Source organism: Urocitellus parryii, chromosome 5 (assembly GCF_045843805.1).
Source record: "Urocitellus parryii isolate mUroPar1 chromosome 5, mUroPar1.hap1, whole genome shotgun sequence".
NCBI classification, from domain to species: domain Eukaryota; kingdom Metazoa; phylum Chordata; class Mammalia; order Rodentia; family Sciuridae; genus Urocitellus; species Urocitellus parryii.
Genome location: NC_135535.1, coordinates 98,136,543 through 98,162,442, shown reverse-complemented (window position 1 = coordinate 98,162,442; position 25,900 = coordinate 98,136,543). Strand labels below are relative to the sequence as shown.

The 25,900-nt window shown below is 34.1% G+C and overlaps 1 protein-coding gene and 1 pseudogene across 1 annotated transcript in view; both read right to left on the bottom strand.

The window, feature by feature from the left end:
• Positions 1-15,559, bottom strand: part of LOC113199224 (taste receptor type 2 member 125-like) — a 30,495-nt gene extending 14,936 nt beyond the window's left edge. Inside the window, exon 1 of the mRNA XM_077799075.1 lies at positions 15,436-15,559. Coding sequence (XP_077655201.1) covers positions 15,436-15,559 — 124 coding nt within the window. The remainder of the gene's footprint in view (positions 1-15,435) is intronic.
• A 4,379-nt stretch (positions 15,560-19,938) lies between these two features.
• Positions 19,939-25,680, bottom strand: LOC113199225 (putative taste receptor type 2 member 33; annotated as a pseudogene).
• Positions 25,681-25,900: the final 220 nt, after the last annotated feature.

Genomic DNA, 25,900 nt, shown 5'->3' with positions numbered 1-25,900 from the left:
TCGATTTCTACAAGATATGCTGTTGGGATTTTGATTGGCATTGCATTGAACTTATATAGGACTTTTGGTAATATCGCCATTTTGATGATGTTGGTTCTGCCTATCCATGAGCAGGGTATATTTTTCCATCTTCTAAGGTCTTCTTCTATGTCTTTCTTTAGGGTTCTGTAATTTTCATTGTATAAATCTTTTACCTCTTTTGTTAGGCTGATTCCCAAGTATTTTATTTTTTGGGGGGATATTGTGAATGGAGTAGTTGTCCTCATTTCCGTTTCAGAGGATTTGTCGCTGATATACAGGAATGCCTTTGATTTATGCGTGTTGATCTTATATCCTGCCACTTTGCTGAATTCATTTATTAGCTCTAATAGCTTCTTTGTAGACCCTTTTGGGTCTGCTAGGTATAGAATCATATCATCTGCAAATAGTGATAATTTAAGTTCTTCTTTTCCTATTTTTATGCCTTTAATTTCTTTCGTCTGCCTAATTGCTCTGGCCAGTGTCTCGAGGACTATGTTGAACAGAAGTGGTGAGAGAGGGCATCCCTGTCTTGTACCAGATCTTAGAGGGAATGCCTTCAATTTTTCTCCATTCAGAATGATGCTGGCCTGTGGCTTATCATAGATTGCTTTTACAATGTTGAGGTATGATCCAGTTATCCCTAATTTTTCCAGAGTTTTGAACATAAAGGGATGCTGTACTTTGTCGAATGCTTTTTCTGCATCTATCGAGATGATCATATGGTTCTTAATTTTAAGTCTATTGATGTGGTGGATAACATTTATTGATTTCCGTATATTGAACCAACCTTGCATACCAGGGATGAATCCTACTTGATCATGGTGTATAATTTTTTTGATATGTATTTGAATCCGATTCGCCAGAATTTTATTGAGGATTTTTGCGTCAAGGTTCATTAGAGATATTGGTCTGTAGTTTTCTTTCTTTGAAGTATCTTTGTCTGGTTTCGGAATCAGGGTGATGTTGGCCTCGTAGAATGAATTTGGAAGTTCTCCCTCTTTTTCTATTTCCTGAAATAGCTTGAAAAGTATTGGTGTTAGTTCCTCTTTAAAGGTTTTGTAAAACTCTGCTGTATACCCATCCGGTCCTGGGCTTTTCTTAGTTGGTAGTCTTTTGATGGTTTCTTCTATTTCCTCTATTGTTATTGGTCTGTTTAGGTTGTCTATATCCTCCTGGCTCAGTCTGGGCAGATCATAAGACTCAAGGAATTTATCTATGCCTTCACTATCTTCTATTTTATTGGAGTATAAGGATTCAAAGTAATTTCTGATTATCTTCTGTATTTCTGAAGTGTCTGTTGTGATATTGCCTTTTTCATCCCGTATGCTAGTAATTTGGGTTCTCTCTCTTCTTCTCTTCGTTAGTATGGCTAAGGGTCTGTCAATTTTATTTATTTTTTCAAAGAACCAGCTTTTAGTTTTGTCAATTTTTTCAATTGTTTCTTTTGTTTCAATTTCATTAATTTCAGCTCTGATTTTAATTATTTCTTGCCTTCTACTTCTTTTGCTGTTGTTTTGCTCTTCTTTTTCTAGGATTTTGAGATGAAGTATGAGATCATTTATTTGTTGGTTTTTTCTTTTTTTGAGGAATGAACTCCAAGCAATGAATTTTCCTCTTAGAACTGCTTTCAATGTGTCCCATAGATTCCGATATGTTGTGTCTGTGTTTTCATTTAACTCTAGGAATTTTTTAATTTCCTCCTTGATGTCTTCTAAAACCCATTGATCACTCAGCAACCTGTTGTTCATTCTCCAGGTGATGCTTGATTTTTCCTTTCTTCTTTTATCATTGATTTTCAGTTTCATTCCATTATGATCAGATAACATGCATGGTATTATCTCTACCCCTTTGTATTGTCTAAGAGTTGCCCTGTGACATAGTATATGGTCTATTTTTGAGAAGGTTCCATGTGCTGCTGAGAAAAAAGTGTAGCTACTTGAAGTTGGGTGGTATAGTCTATATATGTCAATTAAGTCTAGGTTGTTAATTGTGTTATTGAGTTCTATAGTTTCCTTATTTAACTTTTGTTTGGAAGATCTGTCCAGTGGTGAGAGAGGTGTGTTGAAGTCTCCCATGATTATTGTATGGTGGTCTATTAGACTCTTGAACTTGAGAAGAGTTTGCTTGATGAACACGGCTGCACCATTATTTGGGGCATATATATTTATGATTGTTATGTCTTGTTGGTGTATGGTTCCCTTGAGCAGTATGAAGTGTCCTTCTTTATCCCTTTTGATTGTCTTTGGCAGAAAGATCATTTTCATATTAAATTTAGAAGGAGTCTTAAGAATAGAAGATGGAGCCAGGTGCCGTAGTACATGCCTATAATCACAGTGGCTTGGGAGGCTGAGGCAGAAGAATCAGAATTCAAAGCCAGCCTCAGCAAAAGCGAGGCATTAAGCAACTCAGTGAAATCCTGTCTCTAAATAAAATACAAAATGGGGCTGGAGATGTGGCTCAATAGTCGAGTACCCCTGATTTCAGTCCTGGGAACCAAAAATTTTAAAAAAAAAAAAGGAAGATGGAGCTAGACATGGTGGAGCACACCTATAATCTCAGCAGCTCAGGTTTGTGAGGCAGGAAGATAGCAAATTCAAGGCCAACCTCAGGAATTTAGTGATGCCCTAAGCAATTTAGTAAGGCACTGTCTCAAAATGTTTTTTTTTAAAAGGGATTGGGGATGGTGTAGGTCAGTGGTAAAATGGCCCTGGGTTCAGTCCTTAATATCAAAAAAAAAAAAAGAAATAAAAGAAAAGAAAGAAAGAAATGGAAAATGGAGATGATTGGCAATTCAGAGGCTCCTGGATGATGTAGGAAAGAAACAGAATCAAACAGAATCAAATCTCAACTACAAAAAAGGTCTTCTATAATTTAACAACTGTAAAAAATGCCTTACCTACTGTACATGGAAATCTGTAAGAGCATTAAAATCAGGTCGCAATAATTGTTCTTCATTCTTCATTTCTATTATAGAAATGATCCTTTTATTAGTTTTTCATATATTTGTACTAAATCAAATATTCTTCAGTACTGCACATGGTCTATGCATGTGTGTGCATATTAAATTAATTCAAAATATATTTGTTGCTCTTTGTTTTTTGGGTGCCTGTTTTTATAAGAATTATGCTGCATACTCTCTATTAAACATGAAATAAGAATTCAAAATGGAATAACTACCTCAAAACAAAAAGCTCAAAATGTTAATTTCAAATTGAATGTTCTTGCCATCCAAAGTACTGGGGTTTGAAAAATGAGGCCAAACACCCTGTGTTACATATGTGTATACAAATTGCAAAGCAAAATAATGATTTCCCAAGAAAAGCTGGCAATTCTACAAAATGTATAAATATAAATCATAAGTTATTCAATCAGAGGATAACAGTATTATGTGAAACCCATGGATTCTTAATTCTAAAAAATTTTCTACTATATTTGGCATCACTTTTACTTACAAAAAATTAAGGGTATTTTATTATGAATCATTTCTATTTTTCATCTATATGCACAAATATACACAATCATATACTTTTCTATTTATAAGATGAGGTTTTCCTTCAACACAATGATGTTTCCTTCTGCAATGATGTTTCTGCCTCATCAAAGACCTAAAAGCAGTGGAGCAAGATGACCATGGATGGAAGCCTTGGAAACCACGATCCAAAATAAATCTTTCCTCCTTTCAAATGGTTGTCAGGTTTTTTTGTCATAGCGACAGAAAGAAGACCGACCTATACTCCTACAGTTTGATTTCTACCAGAAGTCACACCATGGCCCTGCTATTGATCTATGCACTGGAAAGTTTCCATTCTTTCAGCCAGCACCTCTCCTGCCACAGAACCCACAGAAAGACTTGTTTCAGCTCTTTCCTTCCTGAATCAGAACATATGAATTGCTTAAAGAATAAACAATGCCAGTAGCCTGGTAAAGCAAGGCGACCAGTTCATTGAGAAGCCTCTTAGAACTCCACCATGATATGGCTGCAGAAAAAGAATGCATGGCAAATAAGAGAAAAAGGACAACATTTGCAAAAACTACAAGTGGACTTTCTTTACAGCATCTGTGCATCCTTTGCTATAGAGAAGCATCTTCCCAAGATGTTTACACAGGGAGTAAATTCAGAGAAAAAGCAGATCAGAGATTTAATAAAGGGCTTGAAGTTCACTAGAATGAATACTGTCATATTTGAAGGACTTACAAAGTTGCTGAATGTGGTCTTCCAAGTCACATCTCCATATTCCTACACCTGTATGGTCTTACTTGTGTTTACCACCACAGCAAGATGAGAAAATTAATGACCAAAGTCCCCAACTGTGTCACTAGAGTAAAACTCTTATCTCTCTGCCTTAAGTGAAGAAAAATAATATTGAAGAAATTGGCTAGCTAGAACCAATAAAATATGTTGAGGTTAGTAGCAAGCCAGGCACCAAAATGGTTGATTACTGACCAGACAATGAAAACTACAATTCTTACTTGTCCACTATAACCTGGATAACTATGGTTTAGTAACATTATATTAACTTTTCCAAAGCAAACAACTTTGAGAGAGAATTCCATCAACTGAGGAGCTACTTTGCCTCTTGACTCTGTCACTGCAGTTTATCAGTAGTATGAAGACAAGGGCAAAAATTCCAAAATAAATCCTGCCATTACTTGGATTGAAATGATGATTCATAGTAATCTTACCAAGTCTGGGGAGTGGGACAGGCCTACTCTTCCGGTTGTTATTTATAGCCTCCTGACCTGAAGTTTCATCAGTTCCACTTTTCTGAATGTGCACTGGAGTTCTTTATTTCTTTTACATTCTGTGACCAATGTCAAGCAGAATATCATAATGGTATGCTAAAGAATTATTTTAATCCTGCTTTATGGGAAACATCATGATCCCCAAAACAGCTCAAAATATTTCATATCCATATACTGTATGTCCTTACCCTAGATTGGGTTCTTTTATGGCAGGTGTTGAGTAAAAGATGAGCTCTCATTTGCTAGCATGCAAATGAAGATATATTGTCTTTCATGGTTTTGCAAGGTTTTTTCCTCTTGTCTGTCTCTAGATTATTTGGAGGACAGCGAGTAAAATTTTATACCTAGTGCATAGAATTTACCAGAAGTGTTTAAATGGATAAATGAAATTTAGTCATGTGGAAATTACCTGAATGGTTTATTATCACTGAAGATTTATCTTTTAAAAAACCCATATATGAAGACTTAAATGAAGTGATCCATAGGTGTGTTAAGTTTTTCCCTTCAAAACCTCAAGGAAACTCCAGGAAAGCTAATTCTCCCTAAAACTGGGTGCTGACCACTAGTACTTACTTGTACATAGCTTTATTGTTCTCAAGCCAAGAACACAGACACATATTCACCAGGACCACCAACACATTTTCTTGGGTTTCTGAAATAGTTCTAAGGAAATTTAAGAGATGAATTGTTATATTTTCCAAAATGAAAAATTAGTATCTGAGAACTTACTGAAACGTAAATCTCCTTCTTTCACACTCAAGCTTCTCAGTGCATAATATTTATCAAGCCTGTCCTCACACTTAAGAGTCCTGCAAAGACTCTATCTCAACTCCATTTGGGTTTTCCTTCTTTAATGAAAATATTCAGGAATTTTATAGACATTCCTGAAATTCACTACGATTTTCATTGAAATTGTACTGGATACAAGGAATTGGACACAATAACTACAGTAGAAAGTTGTTTCCTCTGCTCAAGAACACAGAGCACATCTATATTTATTCAGGATTTTTTAAAGGTTTTTCAGTACACTTTAATAAATGACTTAATGAACTGTAACACATGAGATCACTTTCAAACCACTTGTTAGTTTTTGTTGCTACTATTCAAGAATACAGTTTCGAGCAATATCATTAGGTATTACTGGTGAATAGTTATATCTTAATATCGTAAAGGATAGTTTTCCTAAACTTAGTTCTTCTATTCGATAGTCGTCTATTGTGTCTTTCTGGATCATGTGTTAGTGCACTTTTTGTCAGTGTGATCAAATACCTGAGTAAAACAACTTAAAGGAGGAAGGTTTTATTTGGGTTCATGGTTTCAAAGTTCTCAGTCCATGGTTAGCTGGCTCCATGGCTTTGGATCTGAGTGAGGCAGAATTTCAGGACAGAAGGTTATGGAAGAGGAAAGTGTTTAACTCATAATACCCAGGAAAAGGAGAGAATCCTTCAGGAGTCAGATATAGAGAAGTTGCTGACACTATCAATCCAAAAATGAAAAAAAAAATGTTCAATTTCTCTGAATTTTGTATTTTTCCTGAATAAGCATATGCATACACTTTTATTTTTTTCCTATAAGTTTATTGTGTTTCTAGTACTCTCTATATTTACTTTTTCTATTTATTGGTTTTTAGAAAGAATCCTTTGGTTTGTACCACACCTACACTTAATAATTTGAGTTTTCTAAGTAATTAATTTCTTCTGTCATTATTGCAGTCAGACCTCAGTCTCCACAGGCTCCACATTAGTGGATACAGCCAACTGGGTATTGAAAAGCAATGGGAAAAACATTTTCATTTACACTGAACATGTACATAATTTTTCCTTATTTCCTAAACAGTAATATGTTAAAACTATTTACATAGTCTTTTATTGTATTACACATTGTACATATTTTGAAAGCATTTTAAAATATAAGAAAGCATAAGGATGGTAATTTACATCCAATTTTTATACCATTTTAGATAAGGGAATAGTGTATCCAGATTTGGGTGTCCCTGAGGAGGCCTGGGCCACTTCTTCATAGATACCCAAGGATAACTAACTGTACGTGCAGAGGTACTGACCACAGCTCACTTATGCTAGCACAGTAAGATAGGTTGCCAAGAAAGACACTCAGAGAACTGGGGCTGAGGCACGGGTTTATGTAAAAATACTATGGGAAAGGTCAGTGGCTATGGGATGGACAGCTGCTGCACCAGAAAATTCCATGGCGACAGGCTGGACTGGTGGGCCTCCATTTATCACAGTGCCATCAGTGTTTTGCTAGAAAATATAATCTCCCTCCCTCATGATGCTTTGTCCAGAGACAGCTGGCTATCTGAGCACTTCCTGCTCTGTGGTGCTTTGTCCCACATCAGTTACCACAGGGAGAGGGGTCTTATAAGTCAGGCTGCAGACACAGTGACACCCTTAGTTCACTTAGTTTGCTCTTCTCCTTGCATAATCAGCATTACAAGGAGCCGTTGTCCTGTAATACATGCAAAAAAGCAACTTTCCACACATAACACTAATTACTTCCCAGCTGCTTGAGAGAAAGACAAAATCCTTCAAAATAAAACTTATGTAGGCTTTAGAGCCTGGGCCAACCCCTACTGTTCCCTTATGTTGGCTAGGTTCTTGGAAACTAAAAGGGGCATTTCAAGGAAGTGATGTTTTACTGTTCTTCACTTTTTCAAATTATGACACAATAGTCTATATAGTAGTAATGAACATCAGCTTGGGAATCGGATTTCTTGTGTAACATTTTGATTTTTATTCTGTCATATAATATGGGAACTTGGCAAGGTTTTTAACCTCTTTTATCTTCCAGTTTCTTCGTGTACCAAAGTGTCATCACTGTTATCAGACTTCAACCAGATAATACAGGTGGAACATTGAGGATGGTTTTCTGTTCAGAATTATTTAAACATTATTTTACTTATTATTATTTTCCTTGTTTGTGGTTTTTTTGTTGTTGTTGTTGTTGTTGTTTGTTTGTTTTGGTTGTTGTTGATTTTGGTACCAGGAATTGAACCCAGGGGCGCTTAACTACTGAACCATACCCCCAACCCTTTTTATTTTTTATTTTGAGACAAGGTCTTGCAAAATTGCTTAGGGCCTCACTACATTGCTGAGGCTGGCTTATGAACTGGTGATCCTCCTGCCTCAGCCTCCTGAGCCACTGGGATTATAGGCCTATGTCTTCACACCTGGTTCCTTGTACTTTTTCTGAGATTATTTAGTCATTCATTTCTATCATACACACACACACACACACACACACACACATATATATATATATATATATATATATATATATATATACATTTATATATATATATACATTTATATATAATATATATAAATTTGTACATGAACACCATGAATTTATTTTATTTATTAATTTTTTTTATGTTGTGCTGAGTATCAAACCCAGTGCCCCACACATGCTAGGCAAGTGCTCTGCCACTGAGCTATAGCCCCAGCCCCATTTCTATCTTCTTGAGTTAAATAGTCTACCCGTTCATCTTTTCAACATTCTTTTCATACAAAATGCTAACCTGGATATGAATTTTCAAATTTGGTTGAAATTTCCAAAGTTCTATTTAGGAAGTGCTGACATTACTATACAATTATAAATTTGACACTGATACTACTGTGCTATTTTATTTTTAATTCATTGAATTACAGTACAATTTTCCTTCCAAATATGTAGAATGTTATGATTACTATCATCATTTCATTCAAGTATTATTGAATCATGGTGGTAAGAAAATATGTTCTGTGTAATAATCACTATGACATATATTAAGAATTTGGGGCTCAATAAAAGTCCATGTTTGGAGACAGCTGGATGGCTGGCTTCAGAGCGAACTTTTATTGCACTAGCCATAAAAGACTGTTGTGAATATCAGGTGCAGAAAATGCAGCAGAATTAAAAATGGGTGATATTGAGAAAGGTAGTTTTATTCTGAAGCATGCTTAAAGACACACTGTGGAAAGGAGAGGCAAAAACACAAGACAGGGTCAAATCTCCATGGGCTGTTTGGGCAGAAGACAGTTCAGGCTGTTGGATTCTCTTACACTGACACCAGTGCACACAAAGCCATCCCCTAAAGAGAGGAGACATTGACGGATTATTTAGAGAATCCCACAAAGTCCACCCCTGAACAAAAATGATCTTTGCTGGTATTGAGAAAGAAAAAAAGGACAGACTTAATATCTTACATCAAACAGAAGCTACTAATAAATAATGGCCACTGCCTTTTGTTTTATGTATACAAAAGAGAGTCTTCTTTTGACTTTTTATGTGCACCATAAAAAATTGACATCATATCAGAATTCAAATCATGACTGGTTGGCAGAATATTTTTGTTGGACAGTCCCGATTTAAGTAAAATCGGCCTATAGATAAATGAATGTAATCTTTTGGGTGTTTTTTTTTTTTTTCAGTTTTGATAGGAACAACAGATCAGTAAATGGCATCACTATTTTACCTTTCTAAAAATCTGGTTGGATTTCATGTTCATTTCCTTACAGAGATGGTGATTGACATCTCAAACCTATTAAAGACTGGTTTTATGTTTAGATTTATATAACTGGTTATACAAATATGTTTAAATGCTGAAGGAAACCCTTTCACTGTCTCAGAACCTGGCAAGACTCATGTGTTTCAATTTGTGTTCATTAGTTTACTGAAGGCAATAGTTGAAAATTAAGGGGACACCAACTTTCTTAATAAGACTCCTATGGCACAAGAAGTAAAACCAAGAATCAATAAATGGGATGGATTCAAACTAAAAAGTTTTTTCTCAGCAAAAGAAACAATCTGTGAGGTGAACAGAGAGCCTACAATGCTGGGAGCAAATCTTTACCCCTCACACATCAGATAGAACACTAATCTCTAGGGTATATAAAGAACTCAAAAAGCTAAGCACAAAAAAAAATAATAATAATAACCCAAATAACAAATGGCCAAGGACCTGAACAGACACTTCTCAGAAGAGGATATACAATCAATCAATAAATATATGAAAAAATGCTCATGATCTCTAGCAATCAGAGAAATGCAAATCAAAATAGTCTAAGATACCATCTCACTCCAGTCAGAATGGCAGCTATTATGAAAACAAACAACAATAAGTGTTGGAGAGGATGTGGGGGAAATGGTACACTCATACATTGCTGGTGGGACTGCAAATTGGTGCAGCCAATTTGGAAAGCAGTATGGAGATTCCTTGGAAAGCTGGGAATGGAACCACCATTTGACCCAGCTATCCCTCTCCTCGGACTATACCCAAAGGATTTAAAAACAGCATACTATAGGGACACAGCCCCATCAATGTTTATAGCAGCACAATTCACAATAGCTAAACTGTGGAACCAACCTAGATGCCCTTCAGTGGATGAATGGATTAAAAAAATGTGGCATATATACACAATGGAATTTTATTCAGCAATAAAAGAGAAAAAAATCATGCCATTTGCAGGTAATTGGATGACACTGGAGAAGATAATGCTAAGTGACGTTAGCCAATCAAAAAAAAATGCTGAATGATTTCTCTGATATAAGGAGACTGACTCATAGTGGGGCATGGAGGGGAGCATGGGAGGAATAAATGAACTCTATATAGGGCAGAGGGGTGGGAGGGGAAAGGAGGAGGCAGGGGGTTAGCAAGGATGGTGGAATATGATGGACATCATTATCCAAAGTACATGTATGAAAACACAAATTGGTGTCAACATACTTTATATACAACCAGAGATATTATAAAATTGTGCTGTATATGTGTAATAAGAATTGTAATGCATTCTGCTGTTATTTATTTTTTTTAAATCAATTTTTTAAAAGCTATTTAAAAAATAAAATTAAGGAAACATAATCTATGTTTGCATACGTTACCAGTTTTTTTTAAATGATTGTGTATTTTCTGCTGGTAAAAGACTTTACATTTATCTATTAAATTAGACTTATTAGCTGTATTATCCATATTTTTAAAATATTAACTGCTTGATTTATCAGCTTGTGAAATATTTAAAATTTTTATTGTACATAGTTCAGTATTTTCTCCACTTTTAAAAATCCTTGGACTTATGTTGGTACTTATTTTTATACTGATTATGACCCTAATTATTTTCTTATTTATGATTCTTATCTTTTATTAGTTTAAACATCTATCTTTCAATATTAACACATTTTAATCTTATGATTTTTTTTTCATTTGCTATTAGTATTTTTTTACCAGCTTTTATTTGTTTGGTATGTCAGTACAGAATACAGTGTGGTATTACAAAGTTAAATGAATGAGTTAAAATTTGGTGATTTAATTAGATGAAATTTTAATCTCTCACTCTTCTAACAAAAAATCTAAAGTTTAGAGGCTGGGACAAGAACATTCACAGCTAATTAATAATAATATTAATATGTGGTGCTGAGGATTGAACCCAGCACCCCATGCATGCCAGGCGAGCGTGCTACCGCTTGAGCCACATCCCCAGCCCTAGCATTTCATTTTCTGAGCATTGTTCTCTGCACCCTTCATATATATATATTAGTATGCCCAGGTTTCCATGACAACATATCAAACACCATGTAGCTTAAACAACAGAGATTTATTTCCTCACAGATCTGGAGGCTGGAAATTCAGATCAAGGAGCCAACAGTGCTGGATTCTGGTAAGGCCACTCTCACTGCTGGTGGACAGGCCACCTTCTCAGAAACCTGTCCTCCATGAGTGCACACTGCCCAGCATTTCTCCTCTTCTCATAAAAACATCAGTCCTACTGAATTAGGGACTCCGCATATGACCTCCCTTAACCTAATGACATCCATGATTGTCCTATCATTAAATATAGTCAAGTTGGGGGTTAGAGATCCAACATTTGGATTTTCAGGACAAACAGTTCAGTTCATTACACAGTCTTTCTGAAGTAGGTCCATAGGAAGCATTTATAGTTAGGGGATGGGTACTGGAAATTTCTCCAGGTATTTTTGTATGAAATGATAGTAACTAATCTAATCTTTATAGATGTACTTTTAGTCAAGAATTTAGGGGGCTGGGGTGGTGGTTCAGCAGTAGAGTGCTCCCCTAGCACGTGCAAGGTCCTGGGTTCGATCCTCAGCACCACATAAATAAAATAAAGGTATTGTGTCCAACTACAACTAAAAAATAAATATTAAAAAAAGAATTTAGGGTTGTAGTCACATTTATTAGCACTTTGATGATGTGAGTCAATTGTCTTCTGGCATACTTTTTTAAAACTTTCTCATGTAGTTTAGTTTCATTATTTCTCCTATCATTACTTTGTAGATTCCTTCTGAATTTCTCTTTGCCTCTGAGGATTGCAAATTTCTTACAAAATACACAAGTGAATATATATGAGGCATTTCGCTGACTATAGAATGCACACACTAGAAGACATACCATTATTAACATGTCTTTAATTAGTAAGAGAGAAATACATATTGATCCTCGTACATAAAATACAATTAATACTTCTTTTTTATTTATTTATTTTTATTTCTTTTTTACAATTGATACTTTTAACACAGGTATTATCAGAAAAGGTAGGAAGAGAATGATTCTCTCTTCAGATAACTTGTACAACTCTTAAAACTGAACACAGTGCTATGCTTACTGTTACCATGAAACTCTATTTGCAAACAAAGATGCTAAATTTCACCACAATTATTTAACCTTTGGAATATTCCAGCCATTTCTTTATGTAACTAACCACCAAAAATAATTTATGAATAATTAATAGAAGTAAAATAATGATTACAAATAACTTTTATGCAGATAATATCATTTTCACTTTCAAAAGTTAAGAGAATAAGATTATAATACAAGCCACATGTGCTACATTAGTAAAGCAGCTGGTTTCCAAATCAACAAATAAAGATACCTATACCTTGTCATGTGCATGTTGACCAAATTCTTAATGTCATAGAAAAATAACAGCATTAAATATAAGAAGCACAATTACATATGCTTTTATGTCTTTTTCTACTGTATTCTGGATGTGGCTATAAGCAACCTCTTTCCAATTGACATTGAATCTGAACATGGGGGAGATCTTCCCTATGCCACGTTATTACTGTAACTCTCAGCTGGAATTCTCAGGTAACACCAAATCACTCTTTTATCATTCAGAACATCTCCTCACATGAAAAAAAGGTATAAAATATATGGATTCCCTGCCACATATATAATATTCTCTTTTTAGTGGCTACCTATTATACATATCTGCTTTTTATTTTACAAATAAAAAGTTTCTCAGACATTTCAAAAAGACAAATAGAAAATTTGTGCTGCATATATTTGCTCAATGAATAAATAATTAAATGAAATATATAGAAGAACAGGAAAATCTACATACCAAATTCAAACCAGCAGTTCAAAGGGATTTGTCAAGAAAATAAATCACAAAGAGTTCTTCATGTTTAAAAATTTATAGACTTTTATCTTATTGAAAATTTAATAGGAAGCCAGGAGTGGTGGTGCACACATGTAATCCCAGTGTCTTGGGAGGCTGAGGCAGGAGGATCACAAGTTCAAAACCAGTCTCAGCAACAGCAAGGCACTAAGCAACTCAGTGAGACTCTGTCTCTAAATAAAATAGGGATGAGGATGTGGTTCAGTAGTTGAATCCCCCTGAATTCAATCCCTGATACCAAATAATAATAATAATAATAACAGCAATGAACACAGACACATGTTTCCCTCTCAATCCCCTCTCTTAAATGTAATTCATTGTAAAATCTTCACCTATTTTACTAAATTTATGTAATTTTAGATACATCTAATCTTTGGAATATTCCAGCCATTTCTTTATGTAACTAACCACCAAAAATAATTTATAAATAATTAGAAGAAGTAAAATAATGATTACAAATAAATTTTATGCAGATGATATAATTTTCATCTGCAAAAATTAAGAGAATAAACTTATAATACAAACTACATATGATACCTTAGTAAAGTAGCTGGTTTTTTTCTGCCATACAATCAACACTAATAATACACATATATAAGTACATGTTAATTATGAGTAGACCACTTAGAGCTGACTCTAAAGTCCTGTCCTATGACAACCTGGATATATTCTACCCTAGTAAATTAGAAGTATGTGATAAACTAAAGTACAAGAAAAACACTAATTTCCCAGTGTGGTATTCAATTTAAATGAATTGTGATACGTACCTGTAAAATATTCAGAAAATCACAATACATTCCAAAAGCAAATTATATATCTCTAATAATATTACATATGTTCCAAGAATTCTTGATTCTGAAACTCACAATATAGATAGGGTAATTGAAATAAAGTAGCCTTATGATTTTGAGGAATTTCAAGTACTTTTCTAAACTGGATCTTATATTTGAAACACTGTATTTAGTGCAACTGATTTCCAAGCCCAGCACTGGAAACCTGGCTCAGAGGTAGAGTGCCTGCCTTAGAATGTATGAGACCCTGGCTTCAATCCATGGCATCACACACACACACAAAAAAAAAAAAATCAACATGTACAATAAATATTCAAAAAATTTGTATTACCATGTCATAAGTATTACTGAATTTGGGTCATTGGGTTCAGAGTCAATATAAATGGCTTCCTAGTCTATATATTATGTTATTCTTCATTTCTTATCTGAAATTTTAGGCACATATTCTACATTAGGAAATTATTTTTATTTGTATATAATTATACAACTTTATTTTTACTATGTCTTAGATATACACATAAACACATATGTCTCATATATTATACATTGATCATTTTTAAATCTCCAAATGGACAAAGATTGATGCAAAAATTATGTTACAAAAAGAGTATTTAGTGGAGTGTGGTGATGCATGATTATAATTCCAGTGACCTGGGAGGCTGAGACAGGACAATAGTAAGATCAACAAGGCTAGCCTCAGCAAATTAGGGAGGACCTAAGCAACTTAGTGAGCCCCTGTCTCAAAATTTAAAAATTAAAAATAGCTTGGGATGTAGCTCAGTAGTAAAGCGCCCCTGGGTTCAATCCTCAGTACCTCCAACCCCCCCCCCCAAAAAAAGAGCACTCATAATTAAGTGGTCCATATTCATATACTTCTTAGTATGAATATAGTAATATACATACTTGTGTCTATATTATGCTTGTTTTTTAACTATTATGTTTTTTAAGTATTATGTTTGTTTTTATTTAACTATTGCTACATATTTTCTAAAATGCAGTTACATACAATAAAAATATTTGGAAAATAAAAATACATAAATACAAGACTTTCTTGTGATTTGATTTTCTTTTAGACTATAAAAGATAATCCCTGGGGCTGGGTCTGTAGCTCGGTGGTAAAACACCTGCCTTGCATATGTGAAGCACTAGGTTTGATATCACCACATAAAAATAAATAAAGATACTGTGTATTCATCTACAACTAAAAAAAAATTTTAAAAAGATGTTAATCTATGGCAAAGTAAGAAAATTACTTTCAAAAAAAGAGAGAGAATCCCTAAAAAGTTTCAGAGACCAATGGGTCCACATCTTTGCACATGCACCTCAGCTACCACAACACCAAAAGAGAAGCCGTTTCAGCTTCTTATTTCCCAGAATCAGGATAAATGAGTGGCCTGAAGGAAAAGTCACTCCAATAGACCAGACAATTAAAACAGTAATATATTTATCAAGAAACACAGGGTTACAAATTTCAACAAGAAGCGAAATAAAAAAAATGACATACAGTAGCAGAAAGGTGATCACCGATTGCAATGCTTTCACGTGGGCCACGGTGCTGGCGTCCCTGGACCCTTTGGCACTGTGGTGCATCCTCTTCAGGTGCCTCCACAGAGAGAAGATTAGCAGGAGAGCAGTCATCAGGGACAGAGTGAAGGGTATCACCATGAATATAATGTTGATGAATGAAAAAGTATAGGAAAACTGTGCAAATTTCTCCAAATTGGAACTGAAAGACAGGTTTCCTTTATATGCAGCAATCCAGACATCAAGTTGAGTGTTCATCAATGCAATATTCAAAATCAAGAAGTTTAGAGATATCAGCAGGGTCACTGACACCACCTTTTTAACTCTCCACTTTAGGTAAAGAAAAAGAGAGTTAGAAAAATTGGCTATCTTGAGAAAATAAAAGATGCTGAGACCTGCAGCAAGCCAGATGCTGAAATGGTTGGCCATTGCCCCAGTAACAATTATTATTTTTAACATTTTTATAGACATAAATACATCTGGATGCAGTGCATAGATCAATGCATATATGAATGGGAAAAGGAGCTGGCCAATTCGAGAGAGTGCCAAAGCAGTGAGAATTTGATCAACTGAAGAGATCTTTCTTCTCTTGACCCAGTCCACGCAGTTCACTACTGTTATGAATCCATTTCCTAAAACTCCAATCATAAATTCCACAGTTAAAATGATTTCCAATATTCTATGCACAATACCATCCATTGCCTGTAAGAGAATGAATAACCCAGCTTCAAATACACTGCTAAAAATTCGACATTCATTTTAAAAACTATGCTTATCTGATTCTGGAATATTCACAGCATTGCCACTTCTAAAATTTCTCATATGAACCAACAAACAAGCAAGCATCCAGATTTGTCAATAACCAGGTTCATAGTTTTCTTCATGAAAATATTGTGTTTTCCAAGACAGACCAGCTGAGCTTCATCCAGATACTGTGCCTCAAACATCGTAGTCTTCTGTATTGAGGATAAACGAAATGCTAGAACCTCAGTGTGTTAACATGGAGATAGGAGAAACATTTATTAGCACTGTTTTGCTCTTTTTTATAACTCTACCTACTTTAATCTAACTACCTGAGTTCTGGACAAGCAACATTACAAAATTCTAATATATATAGAAGGTAACAAGAAGCTAACTGTGTGTGGAACTTCACTGGGACTTCCTCAGCACCAAGCTTCTTTAAATACTTCAAAGTTTGGCCTGTTCAGGGACCTAAGCACATATTGTCCAAAACTCTTCCTACAAACTATCAGAGTTTTGTGGATATCATTATTACTCCTCAAATATTCAGTACTGAGAATAATACTTCTTAATCGTTTTACTTTCTACAAGGATGTGTATACACACACACAATTCACACATAAATACACACATATTTGGTTCTAAATTTCCTTTGTTTTTCACTTCAATTTTTCAGGTACTCAGTATTTTTATGCATGTGACTCATGTCTAGTACTACGATAGTTGTTCAGACATTGTTTAAAAATATTTTCCAGGATAATGGGGCAGTATAAATGTGAATATTCAGTAAATTTGGAGCTATTAAATCTGTTCATCTGAAAAGCAGTAGAAATCTTTGTGGTCCCCTGAAGCAGTGAATGAGTTAATCCATAGACCAAGAATCCTCATTCTTTGCCTACCTCTTTCCTGGTAGGGACCATTCCTTCATCAGAACCAGAGACCTTCAGATTTTTATCCCCCTCCCCTCTCCTTCTACCAACACCTGCTCCATGACATTCACTACAGGTACCCAGGTTTATGAAGAATGGTACACTGCCTGGTGAAGATGTTTAATGAGGAACATGAAATAATCATTCTTCCCTTACTAAGGAATAATCAAGGGACAAATGAAACATACGCAGAAACTATTACCAAAGACAGCAGAAAAACATGTTTCAGAGATGGGAGAGAAAGACATGAGGTATATACTGGGAAGGGCAGACCCTAACCTCTGAACATTAAGAAATGAAACCAAGATCATTTGAAAAAAATCCACAAATAATCTACGTGTAAGAGAGAGAGAGAGAATAAATTAGCCAACATTAGAACATTTTTAGAGAAAAAGAATAGAAGCACAAGCATACCATCCTTGTAGAGGCAGGAAGTTTCCCTGGCTTGGCTCATCTCATGTAACAAGAGGAGGTAGAAAAGGAGACAAAGAGCAAAGCAAACAGTGCTGGGGGTGGGGCTGTGTGGTGGGGGCACTGGTACAGAGCTTCATTCCCTTTTAGAAAAGAGACAGAAATCCATCCCATACCATTGAGGGCTGCGCTCACACCAGAGCAGGCCTTCCTGAGGCCCCAACACTGCACTTTTCACTCTGGTTATTTGTAACCATTATTCCCTACATATAAATCTTTAATTTAGGTTTGTTTCCACCTGCACAATAGCTTCTAGGGAAGACAGGCTTTTTCCAGATAAGGTGAAGATGGTACCCAGGATAATTTTCCCACATTTCATCCATAAAGCAAAACAAGTCAGATCCTCAGTGAGGGGCAGTATCTTCAAGCATTTCTCTATCAATCATATATTTAGGTGTGCTTAGAAGTTAGGGCATTTCATGTTAGTTTTTTTCATTTGTGGCAAGTCTTATATACTGACTACACCAAGTCATCTAAAAGGATTTAACCAAACAAAATTCTATGTATCTCTCCACTTACATCACTATTTGTAATCATAATCCCCTACATATAAATCTTTAATGTTTTTCTTTTAAATAAAACTAAATAAGTTTCTTGGTCACCATCACAATAGGTTAGCAGAAATTCAGATAAAAAGTCGTACTGAAACTCCCTTTTTCTCTCTAGTTTCTGGTAGTGTGACTTTTAACCATACGTTTTACATTTTAGGGAGAAAAAGTACTTTTTCCAATGTGAGATAAATAGACAAATAGAGGTACAGATTTGATCAGTCAGCTTCATTCATCTCTAAGGAAGTGCATAGTTACATTCTCAGTAAGGAGACTGTATGAGGTTACTAGTGAAAACTGAGCCTTCGGTTGGCCTTTATACTTTTTAGGGGAAATCAGCAAGAGACTAAGAATCTGCCCTCAATGGTAATATCAATATACTTTCTCTCATTTCCACATTTTACATATGGTAATAGAACAGGTATATGATAAATTTCCTGTAATCCAAATACAAATTTCATAGATGTCATTTTAATGGATGCAGGAAGGTTCATTGAATATGTGTGATGATTTCCATATTACTTTTATATTATTTTCTTAAGTAAGGAAAGTTTAGACTCTTTTTAAGTTTAAAAAGCATTTTTAAAATGGAAGATACAGGAGATTTGGGGAAATCAAGACCCTGGTGGTTTGGGACAAAACGGAAATATTGAAAATCATATCTCAACTTTGAAAAGATCTTCCTTGCTGGAGTAGAGCACTTGCCTAGCATGCATGAGACTCTGAGTTCGACCCCCAATATCACACACCCAAAAGAAAAGAAATCATTCTAAAAAGGTCCTTCTTAATTTAACAACTGGAAAAAATGACTTTCCCTACTGCAGATGGAAGTACATGACAGCAATTAAATCAGATTCATTCCTGTCATAAAAATGATCTTCTTCTAAGACTTTTACCTATTTGCATTAAACCTAATATTCTTCTGTACTACTTAAAGTTCATATATATATATACTAAATTTACTCTGATATTTTTCTCACTCTTGAATCAGATTATGTGCATGTCTTACAATAATCATACCATTTAACAATTCATATTAAACATGAAATTAGAGTCCATGACGGAACTCATCATATCCACCTCAATATTCCATTTAGAACTGAGTTTTTTTGTCATCCAAAAAAAAATTGGTGGCTCAAACAATGAAATCCAAACATGCAGTGGTACACATGTGTGATACAAAGTACAATAGTAAATAGCAGTGATCCCTGAAATAAGCTGACAGTACTACATAATGTATAAATTAAAATCGTAAATACTTCAAAGGAAGGTCAATATGGAGTAGGCATGTGAAATGCACATGGCTTAATTTTCTGAAATTTTCTTCCACATTTTGAATAATTAGGTCATTTCCATGAAAAAAATGATTAAGGGCATATTATTGTCATTGTCTCATATTTTTCATATACTCATGTATTATTAAAAAGATACACATGACCATGGGTCCTTTTATTTAATAAGTTTAGGTTTCAGACTTGGGGGGCATGTCTTTAGAAATTAATCAAATACTAAACTACAGAAAAAGTGGTATAAAACATAATGTTACAGACTTCATCTGTTGGATTTCTGCTAGAAGTCACTCAATAGTCCTGACATCAATCAATGAACCTGAATGAAGGTTTCCATTATTTCAGCCAGTGTCTCACCTGCCACAGAACTGATAGAAGGCTTGTTTCAGCTTCTTTCTTCCACAAAGTAGAACAAATGAATAGACTTGAAGGACAGATGATCCTAGTACCAAGGGAACTCCAAGAAATCAGTGCATCAACAGCCTGTTAGAATTCCAACCCAATGTAGTTGCAGAAGGAGAGTACCTGGCAGATAATAAGAGAAAGGAGATCACAGTTTGCCAGGTTTTCATATGAAACTTGATGCTGGGATCTTGGGACCCTGTGCCATAGAGCTGCATCTTCCTGAAAAATTTACACAGGAGTAGATTAACAGCAGAAAACAGTATTTCACATGTATGAAATTTACTGCAGTAAATGCCATCATATTTTAAAATTTATGGCATCCCTCGATTTGGTTTTTACACTCAGTTTCTTTTATATTCATTTTTACAGCCCTTCTATAATTGTTTCTACAACATGAAATAACAAAACCACCATTATCCTCAAAAGAATCAATAGAATGACACTCTTCTCTCTCTCCTCCTCAAGTGAAGAAATAATAATCTGGAGAAATTGACTAACTTGAGCAAATAAAATATGCTGAGGCTGGAAGCAATCCAGGTACTAAAATGATTGATTACTGCCCAGGAAATAACAATAATTCTTACTTGTCCACTATATGAACCTGGATAATCACAGTTTTATATCAGTGTGTTAACTTTCCCAAAACAAACCAACTCTGGAGATGACCAAAACGTAGAGAATTCTGTCAGGTAAAGAAATGTTTTTTTCTCTTGACCTAATCACTGCCAGTTCATCAGTGTTATAAAGACACAGAGAAAGTTTCTGAAAACAAATTCTGCCATTACTTGGATGGAGAGGATATCCAGTAGAAAATTTATCAAGTCTAGGGTTTAATAAATAAATCCTGGTTATGATTTATAATCTCTTTCCTTGAGTTCTACCAACACCTGGTTTCTGGACACTAAACTTCTTGTTTTCTTTTACATTCTGCAACCTATGCCAAATAGAAAAGGACCACAGGTGCTGTTTTTAATGGAAAATACAGTTATTTCCAAACAAGCTCAAAATAAACCCTATGCACATATTTTATATCACTCCCATAGGCTGCAGTCTTTCACAGCTGATGGTGTGAAATAGGAGTTCGAATTTGCTAGCATGCAAATGAAGACATATTCTCTTTCATGAATTTACAATTTTTTGCCTTGACTAATGTGTACATAATTTGAATTCATTAAGTTTACATATTGGCTAGTAAATTTAAAAACCTAATTCATAGACCATGAAGGAAAAATCTAAATTGATAGAAGGAACTTATTTATCTGGTGATTAACTGAATGGTTGATCACCACTGAGAATTCATTTGAACAAAAAATTTGGATATATGTAGAAAACTTTAAAGAACATAATCTATAGATTGCTTATGTTTTCCTATCAAAAGTTTCACAGTTTCCTTAGGAACCTCCAGGAAAGCCAATCCTCCCTAAAATCGAGTGCTGATAACTAGTACATACACATAGCTTTATTGTTTACAAGCCATAAACACAGACCCTCACTTACAACTACCATAAAATCCATGTATTTCATTAAGCTTCTAAGAACATTCTAAGGGACTACAAAGCACGAGTCATTTTCCCAGAACTTCCAAAATTAAGAGTGAATCTCAGAGAACTTAATGAGACTTGAATCCCCTTTTTTCACACTCAAGCTTTTTAACCCACAGTGTTTATCAAGCATGTTTCTCACACTTAGGCCTTTTACAAAAGCTTCTGTCCTGGTTCTATTTAATCCTTAACCATTCAAGGGGGCATAATAGCACACATCTGTAATCCCAGTGACTCAAGGTAAGAGGAGCACAAGTTCAAGGCCAGCCTCAGCAAATTTGAGAGACCCTGTCTCAAAATAAAAAATAAAAAAATAAAGAATTAGGAATGTAGCTCAATGGTAAAGCACCCCTGCATTCAATCCTTAGTACCAAAAAGAGATTATTATTTAATGAAAAAATTTTATTATTTAATGAATATATTTAATGAAAATATTCAAAAATTTTACAGACATTTCTGAAATCCACTGTGATTTTTTCACTGCATTGAATTGGACACAAGGATTTGGACACAGTAGGTGTAGAAATTAGTTCTGTTGATCAAAAAACGTGGTAAATATCAACATTTATTCATATTTTTCGTGTTCCTCAATACAATTAAATTAAATACTTCAATAATATATAATATATTAGACTTAGTGTCATGCCCTTTCTATTGATTATTTGTTTTGCAGGACTGGGGCTCAAACCCAGGTCCCCGACATGCTAGGCAAGTTACATCCTCAGCCCTCCTTCTACTGTTTGTTGCTACTATGAAAAAGTCCAGTTTCAAAAGTTAAAGTCTAAATGGACATTACTGGTAAATAATTAAACATTAATATTATTGTTGGCAATTTTTCTAAACTTACTTTTTTAAAGAGAAAGAGAGAGAGAGAGAGAGAGAGAGAGAGAGAGAGAAGAGAGAGGGAATTTTTTTAATATTTATTTTTCAGTTTTCGGTGGACACAACATCTTTATTTTATTTTTATGTTTTGCTGAGGATCGAACCCAGCGCCCCGCACATGCCAGGCGATCGAGTTACCGCTTGGGCCACATCCCCAACCTTCTCTTAATTCTAGCTTTAGTTGTTAATGTCTACATTTCACCATTAAGTATAATATTCCTGTACTTGTTTCACATAATCTTTTCATTTGGTTATTATTGGTTCCTTATTGAAATTTTGGGTCAAGTAATATTTCAATAACTATTAATGTTTAGATTTCAGTTGGGGTACAAACCACATACAAATTTGTATTTCGTTGAGATGATAGTGTATTCTTTTAGCAAAGGACTCTACTTTTGCCTATTAGATTAATCTTGTTAGTTATGTGATTCATGCCTCTTTTATGATTACTACTTTCTTTTCATCTATCAGTTTGTAAAATACCTTAAATATATACTCTATATTTATTCAGTATTTTATCCATTTTAAAAAATTTAATGCATTTATCTTGGTACTACATTTTTAGAAGCAGTCTTTGTTTCAATTACTGTGTTTTGTCTATTACTGTTTCCTTTTATACTTTAAATATCTTTGTTCAAACACTGATTAATTTCACTTTAACAAACATTTTATCTGATATTTGCATTGCTTGCCCAGATTTTGTTTAATTGTTATGTAGTTTCAGAATTCAGCATCATACTAAAAAGCTAAATAAGTGAGTAAAAACTTAGTGATTAATTTAGATGAAAGTTTACTACTCACCTAACAAGAGCATCCAATATTTAGTAGATCAGACACATGATAACATTGAGGTTCTGTCATAAACCAGAAGTGGAAGAGTGAGTATTGGAAAGTACCTAGCAGTCCCTTGACCTTTTAAATTTTTATATAGTTATTCACATATTTTAACCATTTTTATCTATTTTTAGATGCAATTCATTTATAGGATGTAATACATGAAAAAACATACAAAATTCATATTTATAAAATACATGATTTATCATAGAAAATGTGTATAATACTAAATTTGTATGTTTAATAAATATAGACTAATCTGAAATATGAGTGTTTTTGTTAATGATTAACTTAATTCATTTAGTGATTTCTAACTATATTAAGTTCAAATGGCCTCTTCAGTTATTCATCATGCTTTCTCTTTTCTTCTCTAAATATTCCTGTCTGCTTTGTCTTGGAATTGCCATTTTTCCTCCCAATCCCCCACCCCCCCAGCTCACTATTTAGCAGTTTACTTGTTATTTTAATTTTTTTTTAATAGGTATCATACATTTTGCAATTTACATACCACATCTCTTTCTAATCATGATTAGTTATATCACTGTCTCCTGTCGATCTGAGTAAAGACCTTGACATGGTTTTAAATCCCTTTGCACAGGTCAAGACTTCCAATACACTTATATAGATATTTTTATTTTATTAACCAAATTTCACAGAATAATCTATGTAGGATAAAATTTAATCATTTTGAGTTACTTTATTTTATGTAGAACCTTTTTATGGTATGTAAATTATGTCTTTTTTTAATTTGTTCTTTTTAGATATAGATGACAGTAGAGTATATTTTGACATATTACACCTACATGAAGTATGACTTCCCATTCTTTTAGTTGTACACTGTTAGCCAATCCAAAAAAAAAAAAAAAAAGGCTAAATGTTCTCTCTGATATACCGATTCTAACACACAATAAGGAGGGGTTGAGGAAGGAAGAATAGAAGTTCATTGGATTAGACAAAGACAAATGAAGGGAAGGAAGTGGGGATAGTAATAGGAAAGACAGTAGAATAAATCATTCATTCCTATTCATGTAGAATCTTAACATTAACTTGCTTTAAATTACAAAATATCAACTTTATTACACCTTATATACAGCCAATGGTTAGTTATTTTTCTCAGCTTACTTAAACATTTCATTTGCTCAACTTCATTCTTTTCCCTTTAAATTTTTGTCTTTATATTAATGGGCTTAGGCAGCCATAACAAACTGGCCATGTAAACAACAAATTTATTTTCTCACAGTTCAAAGGCTGGATGTCCAAGATCAAGGGGCCAGTAGGGCTGGATTTTGTTGAGGTCACTCTTGCTGGCTGGTCTGCAGGCTACCTTCTCATAGCACCTGTCCTCTGTAAGCTCATGTGACCCTCTGTGCACACTCAGACTCCTGGTATCTCTCCAGAGCACAAGTCCTATTAGATTAGGATTCCTTCTTATGTCCTTATTTAACCTGGAATTATATCCATAAGGAACCTATCCTAAAATGCAGTCACATTGGGGTTTAGAGCATCAACACTAAATTTTTCTGGCAAATGATCCAGTCCATAATACTATTTCCAATACTAACATTTTCACTGAAGTGTGTGTATAATATAGCATTAATTTTATTTATTCTGAAATGGTGTGAATTCAATTCCTCTGGCATTTTTTAGCCAAGAATTAAATATTACAGCTTAATTCCTCATCACTTTTAAAATATGAATCACTTGTATGTGACATATAATTTTTTGATGAGATTTCTCAGAAAACTCAGATTGATTATTTTATTCTTTGGCAATTGCTTCCCATTACTTTGTAGGTACTTTGAATTTCAATTTGCCTCTGATAGTTGCAATTTTATTAAAACATATACATTATGTTTTAATATTAAGCGTTAAATTGGTCTAAAACCAATAAATTATTATTCATTAGTTAAACAAATTCCTTGGGAAGTATTTTTCCAAAAAGTGAAATGCTGTTATACCTAAAATTTTGCATAAACTGTTTTCTTTGTATCAATATTAGTAAAAATCCAAGCATATATCTTATTTGTCATAGTTTTTATAAAGTTTTAAGTGAAAAAAAACAGAGTATGCACTATGTTTATACTACTTAAAATTCCTGTGTTGAAAACTAAATAAAATGTATATAGCAAATAAAAAAAATAAATAAATAAAATGCATTTACAATGAAAAAAAATAAAAAAACAAAAATTAAAAAAAACATATACAAAAGTGAATATGTGTATGATATTTCATTAACTAGAATATGTATATATTCTATATATTGTTTGTGTATCACTGTCAACATGTATCATTAATTTCATTGGTCAGAGAAAAGGGAAATATGTGATCATCCTAATGAATAACAAAACATTTGATACTTTTGTTTGTTTTTATTACAATTTTATTCATAAGTACCCCAAACTGGAAAAACAACCCAAATATCCTTAAAGAGGTCATGGAAAGCAAATTGTGATACACACATACAAGAAATGCTACAAGACATAAAACGTAAAAATGTAAATTAATATCAAAGAAATTACCCTGAAAAAAGGCAATCTTCAGGTCCATCTATAGTGAACCTATTTATGTAATGTTCTGGAAAAGTCACATAGGAAAAGAGAACACATGAGAATTTGCAGGAATCAGAGAGGAATGAAGGTTTGACCACCTAGGAGATGCACATGGCAAGTCTTTGAATGATGATCTGCTCTGAGGGTGGTGGTGGATTCATGATTTTATACTTGTATTAAACTCATAGAACTGTATATTTGCTACTTTAAACACAGGT